A 13,319-nucleotide genomic window follows, 5' to 3' on the forward strand; every position below is an offset into this window, starting at 1 on the left:
GCGCCGTGAAGTCGGCAAAAAAAAAGAGGTTCCAGCAGCCAAAACCTCCAAGAACAAGAAATCAACGTCCAGGAAAACCCCGACCAAGAAATTACTGGCAAAAAAATCTACAACCAGAAGATCATCGAAATCTCCCTACAAGAAAGTTGTGGCCAAGAAACCAGCGCTAAAACAAATGGCGGCGAAGAAATCATCGCCCAAGAAGGCGGCGCCGAAAAAACAAAAAAAAGCCGTAGTCAAGAAGCCGGTAAAAGGCCAGGCGCAGACCAAATCGGCGAAACCCAAGAAGGCAGTGAACAAAAAGTGAATTATAAAGCGCACATTGTAAAGACCTGAACCCAACGGCTCTTAGAGCCACCTACATTTCTCAGGAAAGAGCTGATCCAGACTCAAGCGATCCCTGTCCCAAGACAAGCTCAGTGCCAGTGGGGACTCGTTTAAATTACCGGGGGTTCCTTGTAACTCGCTGACATTCGCTGCACCCCCCACCCCTCCCCCCGGTATCCAGTATATGGAATACAACTAAATCGTATGTCCGGGCTAAACCTCACTCGGACTGGGCATACGTTTGGCTTCAAGCTGAGTTCAAAGCCGTTTCCTTGCCAGTGAGACAATAACACTGACAAAATCCCCGCCTCAGAGCCCATGCATCAACTCAGTAATATTGCCAAATCATCCGCGTTAAAAGCTGCTGAACGCTGTGGGGTGGGCGATATCGGCAGAGGGAACGGGCTCCGAGGATGAATCGGAAGGAGACAAATTAATTTGACAGCGGTAATATCACTGACTGACTTTTACCACGGAATGTCTGTCTGAAAGTTTGGCCGGAGCGCCAAATTTCGGGTGGTTTGTGGGCAAACCGTTTGAAAAATGTTTTCAGGAATCTGGGGCGTGGAGCTGGAATATGAGTGAAAGCTGTCTGTCACTTTGTCTCCTCCTCTCCCCGCCTCTCACTCTCTGCGTATCTCGGGCAGGTCGGGGCGCTGCGTATAAAAAGAGACAGCACCAGTTAGATTTTAACCAAAGATCTTATAGCGAAGCTCCGCTATAAGATCTTTGATTATAACTAAGCAGCGACTCGAGTGAAGCAGCATCATGTCTGGTCGAGGGAAAGGAGGCAAATGATTAGGCAAAGGCGGAGCAAAGCGGCACCACAAAGTGCTTCGCGATAACATCCAGGGCATCACCAAGCCAGCTATCCGCTGCCTGGCTCGGCTTGGTGGGGTTAATCAGATCTCGGGTCTGACCTACGAGGAGACCCGCGGGGTGCTGAAGGTTTTCCTGGAGCAAGCGCAAGACGATCACTGCCATGGATGTGGTGTACGCTCTGAAACGACAGGGCCGCACTCTCTACGGGTTCGGTGGCTAAATAACTACCCCCTTTATTCCAACACAAAACAAAGGCTCCTTTAAGAGCCACCCACAAACTCACAGAAAGAGCAGTGATTAGGGAATTAGAGTAGAGGCAGATTGAAATGTGTTTTATTAAACTAGTTATTCCACCACTGAACATAACAGTTTTTAGCTTGATCACCGCGGTCATTAGAATGCAAAGCCGACAGTAAAAGATCATACACAAGGCGAAGGTACACAACATTGCTGGGGAAACTCAGCGGGTGCAGCAGCATCTATGGAGCGAAGGAAATAGGCGACGTTTCGGGCCGAAACCCTTCTTCAGACTCGAAATAGGCGACGTTTCGGGCCGAACCCCTTCTTCAGGCGATGTCAGTTTCCCTTTTACCTATATACCTCCAGAACAAGGGGTCGCAGTTTAAGGATAAGGGGGAAATCTTTTTGGACCGAGATGAGGAAAACTTTTTTCACACAGAGTGGTGAATCTCTGGAATTCTCTGCCACAGAAGGTAGTTGAGGCCAGTTCATTGGCTATATTTAAGAGGGAGTTAGATGTGGCCCTTGTGGCTAAAGGGATCAGGGGGTATGGGGAGAAGGCAGGTACAGGATACTGAGTTGGATGATCAGCCATGATCATATTGAATGGCGGTGCAGGCTCGAAAGGCCGAATGGCCTACTACCGCACCTATTTTCTATGTTTCTATGATTAATGCAGCAACAGGAGGGTCGACTCCAAACCGTTCCCCGGGTAACAGTCGCTTATTTCCAGACACGAGCAGAGCTGAATTCCGTCTGCACAGGCGGGAAATTTGAAATTCAACCCGCAAACAATGATACTGCAGTCCGTGCTCTCTGGTTGGCCGAGCTTCCCCCACGCCACATGCTGGTCACACATCTCTGTATCCCACCCCACCGACCCCAGACCTTCTGAAACCGCCGCCTGATGCCGACCAAAGATCCTGCTATAAGATCTTTGGTGCTGACAATTTGCAGCCACTCGCAAGAATTGGACACCATGAGTGACATCTCTGCTCCATCCATTCAGAAGCTGTGGGCCGGCCCTTCACCAACGCTACAAAAGCGGGTCCCAGAGCCAGCACCGTCATTCAGTCCTTGTATTTCACACTGTGCTCCCACTGTTGAAGGAGAATGGCTCGGACCAAGCAGACAGCGCGCAAATCGACCGGAGGGAAAGCTCCTCGCAAACAGCTGGCGACCAAAGCGGCGCGGAAGAGCGCTCCAGCCACGGGCGGAGTGAAGAAGCCTCATCGCTACAGGCCCGGCACCGTGGCTCTGAGGGAGATCCGGCGCTACCAGAAATCCACCGAGTTGCTCATCCGCAAACTGCCCTTCCAGCGCCTGGTGCGGGAAATCGCTCAGGACTTCAAGACCGACCTGCGCTTCCAGAGCTCGGCCATCATGGCTCTGCAGGAGGCCAGCGAGGCTTACCTGGTGGGGCTCTTTGAGGACACCAACCTGTGCGCAATCCACGCCAAGCGAGTCACCATCATGCCCAAAGACATCCAGCTGGCCCGCCGCATCCGCGGGGAGCGCGCCTAAACTCCACCTCTCCACCAACAACAAACGGCTCTTTTAAGAGCCACTAATCCGGCATAAGAAAGAGCTGGGGCTTTCTAATGTCCTTTTACATCAATGTTCTCTTCTTTCTGCGGGCTTTTATCTGAATTGATGCCGCAGAGACTGCTGCTGAGTGGAGTCTGACTTCAGTGAGTCAAGTGTGACTGGTTTCGATGTAAATGCCAACACGGCATTTACGTGTGAGCCCCGTTTTCTATTCGAGAAACATTGTTGCGACGGCTCCGAGTCATTTGACTATTGGACTATTGATCGTCAATAGTTGATCCGAAAATAGTTGTATTCGCTCCATAGATGCTGCCTCACCCGCTGAGTTTCTCCAGCATTTTTGTCTACCGTCAATACTCTAATGTCGTTTATGCAAAGAGCGATCTTGTTCCCATAGGTTTGCGTTTTAAATAGTAAGAATGCATTCTTAGGAGTCTCACCATGAAACTAATTCACACTCGGTGTGTTTTGTAGGTGGGTCAGCATAGAATAACTGGATGCGGGGATCCATTATCATACATAAATGTGTAATTAAATTCTTAAAGTCCAATTTCTTAAGGTATTGCTGAAAATATATGTTATTTTTGGGCGGGCTTTTCAAATGTCAGTTCTTTTGTGGAGCGACGGCTGTTTTCCTATTGGCGTCTGGTCATTGGAGAACGAGGCAGCACTACGATTGGCCTATTTCATATTACCAATGAGATGAAGCGCTGCGCCACCAATAGTAAGCGCCCCACCACATTCCTCTCTGGAAGCTACAAGCAGGGCCAGTGCAGGAGAATTTCCACCAAAGATCCTATAGGATCTTTCATTTCCACATTCTCTTTCCGCAGAAGTTTGTGGAAATTGACTGGACGAAGGAAACCGGAGGCAAAGCCAAGAACAAGCCTAAGTCACGCTCGTCCCGAGCTGGACTGCAATTCCCGGTGGGCCGTGTTCACAGGCTCCTAGAGAAAAAGCAACTATGGTGAGCGGGTGGGTGCCGGAGCCCCGGTCTATCTGGCTGCTCTGCTCGAATATTTGACGGCTGAAACCAAAGATCATAGAGGAGCAAGATAGACCACTCCTCCGAAATCCAATGGACTGACGTGTAGTATGTGACGGAACGTCACGGCCGCCATTTCTTTGAGCGACACGCGACTTCCGGTATGCCACCCGCTGTGATCCAAAGCAAATGTTATAGAGCTCCTCTATAATCTTTGATCCAAAGCAAAGATCCTCGAGTATCTTGTAGCGGGTACAGCCCCCTCCTTTGCGTAGTTTCCCTTGCATTGTATTGTGCAGTTTCCCTTTAACACACACTGTACAAAATTAAACTTAACGTATATATATTTTATATATTTATATGAATGTGTGTCTGTGTGTGAGAGGCAAGTTAGAGATAATAAAGTTTATTCTCAAGGATCAGAAGCAACTTTGATTTAAATCATCACTATTAATTAATTTGTCTTGTAAGATGATGTGCATAAACCATAAAGGCAATTATATATATAATTATATAGTAATAATAAATATATGCATATATATATATATTTATACACATACATATATATACACATACATATATACACACATACATATATACACATACATACACACGTATACACATACATATGCACACATACATATGGATAAATTTATATGCATACATACACACATATATAAACATATATATACACACATATACATATACATGCATATATACACATACATGCATATATACACATACATATATATTTATACATATGATCATTTTCCAACGATCAATAGATTTACGATCAGTTCCTGTGGATTGGAGGGTAGCTAATGCTATCCCACTTTTCAAGAAAGGAGCGTGAGAGAAAACGGGGAATTACAGACCAGTTAGCCCGACTTTGGTGGTGTGAAAGATGCTGGAGTCAATTATTAAAGATGTAATAATGGGGCATTTGGACAGCAATAAAATAATTAGTCCAAGTCAACATGGATTTATGAAAGGGAAATCATGTTTGACTAATCTTCTGAATTTTTTTGCCGCAAGGCTTGGTGTTGGGGCCGCAACTGTTTACCATATATATTAATGATTTTGAAAGGGAATTAGGAGCAAAACTAATGCATACATACCTACATATTTAAATTCATCTGATAAGTTGGTCAAATAACATGGGCACCTTCTTGCTTTTTTTGAGACATGGATTTTTTAAATGTGAATGTCTCATAGCAACACATTTGTGGGTCAGCAGTATTTTGTACCAACCCCCACAATTTCAAATAATTGTAAATTGAACTTCTTAAACAAGGAAAACAATTTTTATTTACATCATTTTGTGTGGCTGTCAAGGTGGCTGTGTTGACTGTAATTATGAGACTGCCGGGCAGTATCACTGTGAATGGCGGTGGCTGTGTGTTTTAATGCAAGTGTGAAAAGGAGAGTAAATTTAAAGAGACAATGTGAGAACCATCAGGGTTTCATCCAAGAACCAATTTAAAGGCAAGGTTCCATCAATTACAGTATTTTAATTGAAAATCTTACTCTTAATATTCTTCCTAATTAGGCTTTTTGTGTTCCCTCTTGAACCTTGTGTTTCCCAGAGCCTCTGGGGAGGTTCTGGAGATACAATAATCCAATCTTGAGGCAAATAACCATCTTTAAAACTGGCATTGCCTGCCTTTAATTCTACATTCTCCGAGGATGCTGGATGCCACGACAATCTCTTGCAACAAGTACAGAAAGGCAGGCAACTGCAAAAAGATCAGAGAGGAAAGAGTATGGAAGGCAAAGGCTTTTCAGAATCAGAATCAGATTTTATTTGCCATGTTTTGCAACATACGAGGAATTTCATTGGTCAGGTCAGTCATACAATTAAAAGCAACAGCACTCAAAAACACATTTTAATACGGACATTCACCACAGTGACTCCTACACATTCCTCACTGTGATGGAAGGCGAAATAAAGTTCAAGTCCCTTCCTTTTGTCCTCGGTCGGGGGCCTCAAGCCCCCCGTTCAAACTCCGTTCAATGGTGAACTCCTCTTGGTCTCCAGGCCTATAGTGCTGCACAAATCACTGCACCACATGCATCTATTTATTCCCTTTTCACATGGTTCATGCAGCTGGATATTAACTTGCCGACATGGAAAGAGATGCAGTGAGCATTCAATAGTTCAGACTTCTGGGTGAATTAAGGGGCTGCTTGATGGGCTGAGGGTAATCGAGATTGGCTGATTGTCATTCTTTTGGAAGAACTGATGGGAGTTCTTATGGAAAAGTTGATGAATTGACTACGGGATGAGCTGGTGGGCTCGAGGATTGCTGGATGAGTGTTCTAGAAACATAGAAAATAGGTGCAGGAGGAGGCCATTTGGCCCTTCGAGCCAGCACCGCCATTCATTGTGATCATGGCTGATCAGCCCCAATCGATAACCCATGCCTGCCTTCTCCCCATATCCCTTGATTCCACTAGCCCCTAGAGATCTATCTAACTCTCTCTTAAATCCACCCAGTGATTTGGCCTCCACTGCTCTCTGTGGCAGGGAATTCCACAAATTCACAACTCTCTGGGTGAAAAAGTTTTTCTCTCACCTCAGTATTAAATGGCCTCCCCTTTGTTCTAAGACTGTGGCCCCTGGTTCTGGACTCGCCCAACATTGGGAACATTTTTCCTGTATCTAGCTTGTTCAGTCCTTTTATTCATTTATATGTTTCTATAAGATCCCCTTGCATCTAACAAGAGTGTTTTATTATCATGTAGAACAATTTCCTGCATCTAGCTTGTCCCAGATAGAACAATTAAATTCTTACTTTCAGCAGCACAACAGAATCTGTAAACATAGTACACTGTAAACAATATGATAAGATACCCCCTCATCCTTCTAAACTCCAGTGAATACAAGCCTAGTCTTTTAAATCTTCCTCATATGACAGTTCTGTTAGGTTATTTGATGGTTAGGACAGGTTTAGAGGGGTATGGGCCAAATGCAGGCATGTGGGACTAGTGTAGATGGGACATGTTGGCCAGCGTGGGCAAGTTGAGCTGAAGGGCCTGCTTCTAAGCTGTGAGACTCTATGACTAGGTGATCTGTTGAGGCTGGTGGTATGCCATGAGGAACAATGGGCATGGACCTTTGTAAACCACCACCTGGTTGAGTCTCCTTGAGTCACCATTGGCATTGATAACATCAGTCAGGGGTTGATGATCTGCAAAAAACAAGTTGGTCTCATTCTTGTTCTCTCATGCGATACAGGCAGCAGATCTGAACTGCCTGTGTTTGCCCTCTTGGCTGTCTTGTCAAATTACGCTGGAGATTAGAGTCACCCCTGAAACAAACAGTGCCTTGTGATCCACAGGGGAAAAAATATAATCTAAATGCAGAACAATGGATGGTTTAAATCAAAGAAAATGATACAAAGAGGCCATTAGAGCAATACCGATCTAGGAAACTGACAGCAGATTTTACAATGCATTTAAACCTCTCCCATTTTAATGAGATGCATTCCTGGAATATGTAGGAAGTTTATTGTAACCTAGTGCCCTAGTGGATTAAGGGCGGCATGGTGGTGCAGCGGTAAAGTTGCTGCCTTACAGTGGGTGCTGTCTGTACAGAGTTCGTAGGTTCTCTCCATGACTCAATGGGTGTTCTCCGAGATCTTCGGTTTCCTCCCACACTCCAAAGACATACAGGTTTGTAGGCTTGGTATAGTGTAAATTGTCCCTAGTGTGTGTAGGATGGTGTTAGTGTGCGGGGATCTTTGGTCAATGCGGACGCGGTGGGCCAAAGGGCCTGTTTCCGCGCTGTATCTCTGTAAGAAATAGAAGCAAGGATAAGCCATCTGTTCAAACCACCATCAGTAAGATTATTGTTGATCCTGCAACTCAACACCTTATTCCCACATTCTCTCCATTATCCTTCATCCTTATCGTATTTGAAAAAAAATATCTCTCCTTTCAAGGACTCGACTTCCACCATCTCACGCGATAAAGAATTCCAAGATTCCCAGCCCTTGAGTGAAGAAACTGCTCCTTGTCTCATTACTAAATATCATGACCCATATTCTGAGACTTTGGCCCTCATTCTAGATCACCAGACCAGCCTCAATCTCCACCCACGAGCCCAATCTAAACAGAGATAGACACAAAATGCTGGAGTAACTCAGTGGATCAGGCAGCATCTCTGGAGAAAAGGAATAGGTGACGTTGCAGGTCGGAAGCCTTCTTCAGACTGCGTTCTGACACTTCTGCTTCTTCTTCTTGCGTATGGCGCGCACAGCCTAAAGTTGTAGGACAACTTGTTCTATTTGATCTTATTTGACTGTGCACACCAGGTTGATTGGATTTGTCGAAACAGGGCGGACCACGTGAAGGTTGCAATCTCCCACCCCGCGTTCTGACACCAAAGAGCAAAATGTCCAACGTAGATACAATAATAAATATATCGCCATTTGCATTAGTTTTGTGCAGTTAACAAATCACAATTTCACACAATGTACATAAGACAGCAGTTATTTGACAAATACTCTGCAGTTCGGTGCAGGAGATCTTGTCGACGAATATTCTGGACCCACTGTTGACATCTGAAATTACAGGAGATATCATTTAGGATTAACTAATAAGAAAAAAGATGATCATAACTACATGCCTGAACAATGGATGATATGTCACTTAAATGCAATTGTTTTCAGTTGTGTGGAGAGACCTGTATGTTGAAGATGCTTTTTGCCTCTAATATGTCAATTTATCTTAAATGTAGAAGAGCTTATTAAAATCTTCTTACAAAGACCATTAAGTATTTTCTTTCTATCCTCTTTTGGACCCAGGCATAGCAGAGCAGCCAACTCTCACGAAGCGTAAGGGGAGGGAGAGAGGGAAGGGAGGGAGAGAGGGAGAAGAGAGGAGAGAGAAGAGAGGGAGAGAGAGAGAGATCGAGAGAAGAGACGGGAGAGGAGAGATCGAGAGAAGAGAGGGAGATGGGGGTGAGATGAAGAAGGGGGTAGAGGAAAGGGGGGAGAGGAGAAGGGGGACAGGGAGCAGGGGGAGAGGGAGTGGAATCGATAACACATTTATAAGCGCAGCCTGTCCCAGTTCCGACCAAAGATTATAGAGCAGATCTCCTCTCCTAGTCTTTGATTTTTTGCTGCCGCCGCCCGAACCCCCCTGGCCCACCATTGCACCAATGTGTCCAGCGGGCCTATTTTGAGAGACCAATCCCTTACAAGAACCAAAACCAAAAACGTACGAGAAGTTGTTTTAAAATTTGTCTTTATTATTATGGTAAGTAAAGATCTATTAAAAATCAATCTACTAACCTTTCTAATGTAACGCACAAACCTAGTTTCCCAATGGCGTTGATGGGAGAACAGAAAATAACATTTTCACGACAGAATATCGACAAAAAATCATAATAATATTTTCTTACCTTTCTTTTTTATCGGGGAACCTAAAGAATGACAGGTCTGGTCGTTTAGATTTACTATTAGAACAATTTATTGCGGAGCAGTGAGATCATGATTTAGATGAGGACGCCATGACAGTATGGGGGAAGCCCAGTAAAACGCTCAATAAAATGGCGTCGACAGTCACACACGTGATACTACGCGTTTTTCGAGGAGTGGTCTACCTTGCTCCTCTATGATCTTTGGTCCTGGCACACATCAAAGGCATCACACCCCCCACATTGGATCCCTATCAGTTTGCCTACCGCAAGAACAGGAGTACGGAGGATGCCATTTCAACGGCACTTCACTCCGCCCTCTCCCACCTCGACAACAGAGGCACTTACGTAAGAATGCTGTTCATCGATTATAGCTCAGCATTCAACACCATCATACTCTCTAAACTGATCACCAAACTCGGTGACCTGGGCATCGACCCCTCCCTCTGCAACTGGATATTGGACTTTCTAACCAACAGACACCAGTCTCTTAGGTTAGACAAGCACACCTCCTCAAACCCTCACCCAGAAACACCGGCGTTCCACAGGGCTGTGTGCTGAGCCCCCCCTCCCCCCCGGACACTCCTTCCACCAGGACAAAAAAATAATTGCACTACTATGACTGTATGCACGTAAATATATTTATTTATTGCTTATATACTATGTCGCTCTTCTAGGGAGATGCTAACTGCATTTCGTTGTCTCTGTATTGTACACTGCACAATGACAATAAAGTTTGAATCTGAATCTGAATCCGTTAACTTGCTAACCATGACAATTGTAGAATCATCCAAATGATGGACATAGATGATAAACAACAGTGGACACAGGTGCAATAATAATTATAATAATAGTCTATTGTAGTTCACAACTTTTGAGGTTGTAATGTTTAATAGCCTGATGGCTGTAGGGAGGTTGCTGTTACTGAACCTGGATGTTACCGTTCTCAGGCTCCTGTACCTTCTTCCCGATGGCAGTGGTGAGATGTGTGTGTGGCCAGAATGGTGTGGGACTTTGATGATTTTGGCTGCCTTTTGGAGGTAGCGACTACGATAGATCCCTTCGATGATGGGGAGGTCATAGTCAGTAATGGCCTGGGCAGTGTTTATGCTACCACCCCTCCCTCTCTACCCACCTCCCTCTCTAGAGATTGAAGAGGGAGGCTGAAGAGGAGGAGGAAGTAGTGCTGGGGGATGAGGAAAAATAAGTCGCTCCTGCGTAGTTGGGGGCTATGAGTGAGTGGTGTAATATTGCGTTGGGGGAACGGCTTGCGTTGGGGGAACTGGTGAGTGGTGGGACCTTGCGTTGTGGGAGCAGACCCAATGGGTCTGCACTTGGTCTAGTGACAATTAAACGTTCTTGAGTCTTGAGAGCCCTCGGTCGGTGGGAGCGCTGCGAGCCGGCTGCCCTGACAGCAGCGTATTCGTTATTTCAACTTTTTTTTGTTTTTTTTGGTGTGCCTCAATGTTAGTTAGGTGTCTCTTGGTGGGTCTTGTGTAGGGGGTGGTGGGGGGAAGGGGGAAACAGGGAGGAACTGTTTTCGGTCGCCTCCTCGACTTCCTTACCTGGTAGTGATTCCCACTCACGCTGCTGTCAATGATTTACCACCATTGCCCCTCAGACTCACTTTGCACGGAATCACCGCTCATTTTCTCAATAAATTTCCCTTTTATTTTATTTCACCAGAATGTTTACTCTTTACACGATTCTGACTGGCTGCATCTCTCGCCTCTTACTTTGTTCTTTATCTCTTTCATTAATTTTTCGCTGATCTTTTTCATTGCTACTGCCTTGGAAACAAGATTTTATTTTGTTCAAGTTTCCGTCTTGAGAAAACAGTTTCTATTTTGCTTCCCCAGTTGCAGATTTTACATCAAAATGTCTCCATGAAGCCAGGAAACAATATGAGAGTCATGTATTTTAACTTCTCCAGTGACTTTACCACCATCCGGCCTGCACTGCTAGGCAGCAAACTGACGATGATATGTGTGGATGCTCCATTAGTGTCCTGGCTCACCAACTACCTGACTGGATGACCACAATGTCAGGCTACAGAATTGTGTCTCGGACATGGTAGTGAGCAACACGAGGGGCTCACATGGGACAGTCCTCTCTCCCTTCCTGTTCAACATCTACACCACAGACTTCAGATATAACTCGGACTCCTGCCACCTGCAGAAGTTTTCGGATGACTCTACACTTGTGGGCAGCATTAGTGAGGAGAGGGAAGCTGAATACAGAGGTGTTTTCAACAACTTTGTTGGGTGGTGTGGATTGAATCACCCAATTTTCTAGCAAACGGTGGTAGCCAGTGCCAACTTCTTCACTGTTGTGTGTTGGGGCAGCAGGGCGAAGCCGCAGATGCCAACAGGATTAACAAGCTCATCAGGAAGGCTAGCTCCGACCTGGGGGCAGAGTTGGATTCATAAGAGGTCGTCTTAGAGGGGAGGATGCTACAAACAAATGTAGGTCCCTTGGAGTCAGAAATAGGTGAATTGATCATGGGAACAAGGACATGGCAGACCAATTGAATAACTACTTTGGTTCTGTCTTCAATAAGTAAGACATAAATAATTTGCCGGAAATAGCAGGGTACCATGGGTCAAATGAGATGGAGGAACTGAGTGAAATCCAGGTTAGCTGGGAAGTGGTGTTAGGTAAATTGAATGGATTAAAGGCTGATAAATCCCCAGGGCCAGATAGGCTGCATCCCAGAGAACTTAAGGAAGTAGCCCCAGAAATAGTGGATGCTTTAGTGATAATTCTTCACAACTCTTTAGATTCTGGAGTAGTTCCTGAGGATTGGAGGGTAGGTAATGTAACCCCACTTTTTAAAAAGGGAGGGAGAGTGAAAACAGGGAATTACAGACCAGTTAGTCTAACATCGGTAGTGGGGAAACTGCTAGAGTCAGTTATTAAAGATGGGATAGCAGCACATTTGGAAAGTGGTGAAATCATTGGACAAAGTCAGCATGGATTTACGAAAGGTAAATCATGTCTGACGAATTTTATGGAATTTTTCGAGGGTGTAACTACTAGAGTGGATAAGGGAGAATCAGTGGATGTGTTATATCTGGACTTTCAGAAGGCTTTCGACAAGGTCCCACATAAGAGATTAGTATACAAACTTAAAGCACACGGTATTGGGGGTTCAGTATTGATGTGGATAGAGAACTGGCTGGCAGACAGGAAGCAATGAGTAGGAGTAAACGGGTCCTTATCAGAATGGCAGGCAGTGACTAGTGGGGTACCGCAAGGCTCAGTGCTGGGACCCCAGCTATTTACAATATATGTTAATGATTTGGGCGAGGGAATTGAATGCAAGATCTCCAAGTTTGCGGATGACACGAAGCTGGGGGGCAGTGTTAGCGGTGAGGAGGATGCTAGGAGGCTGCAAGATGACTTGGATAGGCTGGGTGAGTGGGAAAATGCGTGGCAGATGCAGTATAATGTGGATAAATGTGAGGTTATCCACTTTGTTGGCAAAAACAGGAAAGTAGATTATTATCTGAATGGTGGCCGATTAGGAAAAGGGGAGATTCAACGAGACCTGGGTGTCATGGTACACCAGTCATTGAAAGTAGGCATGCAGGTGCAGCAGGCAGTGAAGAAAGCGAATGGTATGTTAGCATTCATAGCAAAAGGATTTGAGTATAGGAGCAGGGAGGTTCTACTGCAGTTGTACAGGGTCTTGGTGAGACCACATCTGGAGTATTGCGTACAGTTTTGGTCTCCAAATCTGAGGAAAGACATTCTTGCCATAGAGGCAGTACAGAGAAGGTTCACCAGACTTTCCTGGGAAGAAATACTGGAGAGACTCGGCTTGTACTCGCTAGAATTTAGAAGATTGAGGGGGAATCTTATAGAAACTTACAAAATTCTTAAGGGGTTGGACAGGCTTAGATGCAGGAAAATTGTCCTTCCTGTATCTTATAGAAACTTACAAAATTCTTACGTCTTATAGAAACTTACAAA

At 45.2% G+C, this 13,319-nt stretch overlaps 1 protein-coding gene and 1 pseudogene across 1 annotated transcript; both read left to right on the forward strand.

Annotated features, from left to right (window-relative positions):
• Positions 1–1,075: 1,075 nt before the first annotated feature.
• Positions 1,076–1,397, forward strand: LOC116968593 (annotated as a pseudogene).
• A 1,069-nt stretch (positions 1,398–2,466) lies between these two features.
• LOC116968533 (histone H3-like) lies at positions 2,467–2,965 on the forward strand. Its single transcript, XM_033015300.1, has one exon. The coding sequence runs from the start codon at positions 2,503–2,505 to the stop codon at positions 2,911–2,913; it is 411 nt and encodes a 136-aa protein (XP_032871191.1). The 5' UTR covers positions 2,467–2,502; the 3' UTR covers positions 2,914–2,965.
• The last annotated feature ends 10,354 nt before the right edge of the window (positions 2,966–13,319 follow it).

Source organism: Amblyraja radiata, chromosome 45 (genome assembly GCF_010909765.2).
Source record: "Amblyraja radiata isolate CabotCenter1 chromosome 45, sAmbRad1.1.pri, whole genome shotgun sequence".
In the NCBI taxonomy this organism is placed as follows: domain Eukaryota; kingdom Metazoa; phylum Chordata; class Chondrichthyes; order Rajiformes; family Rajidae; genus Amblyraja; species Amblyraja radiata.

Coding starts and splice junctions, on each gene's coding strand:
- LOC116968533 (XM_033015300.1), top strand. CDS start 2,503: ATGGCTCGGACCAAGCAGACAGCGCGCAAATCGACCGGAGGGAAAGCT.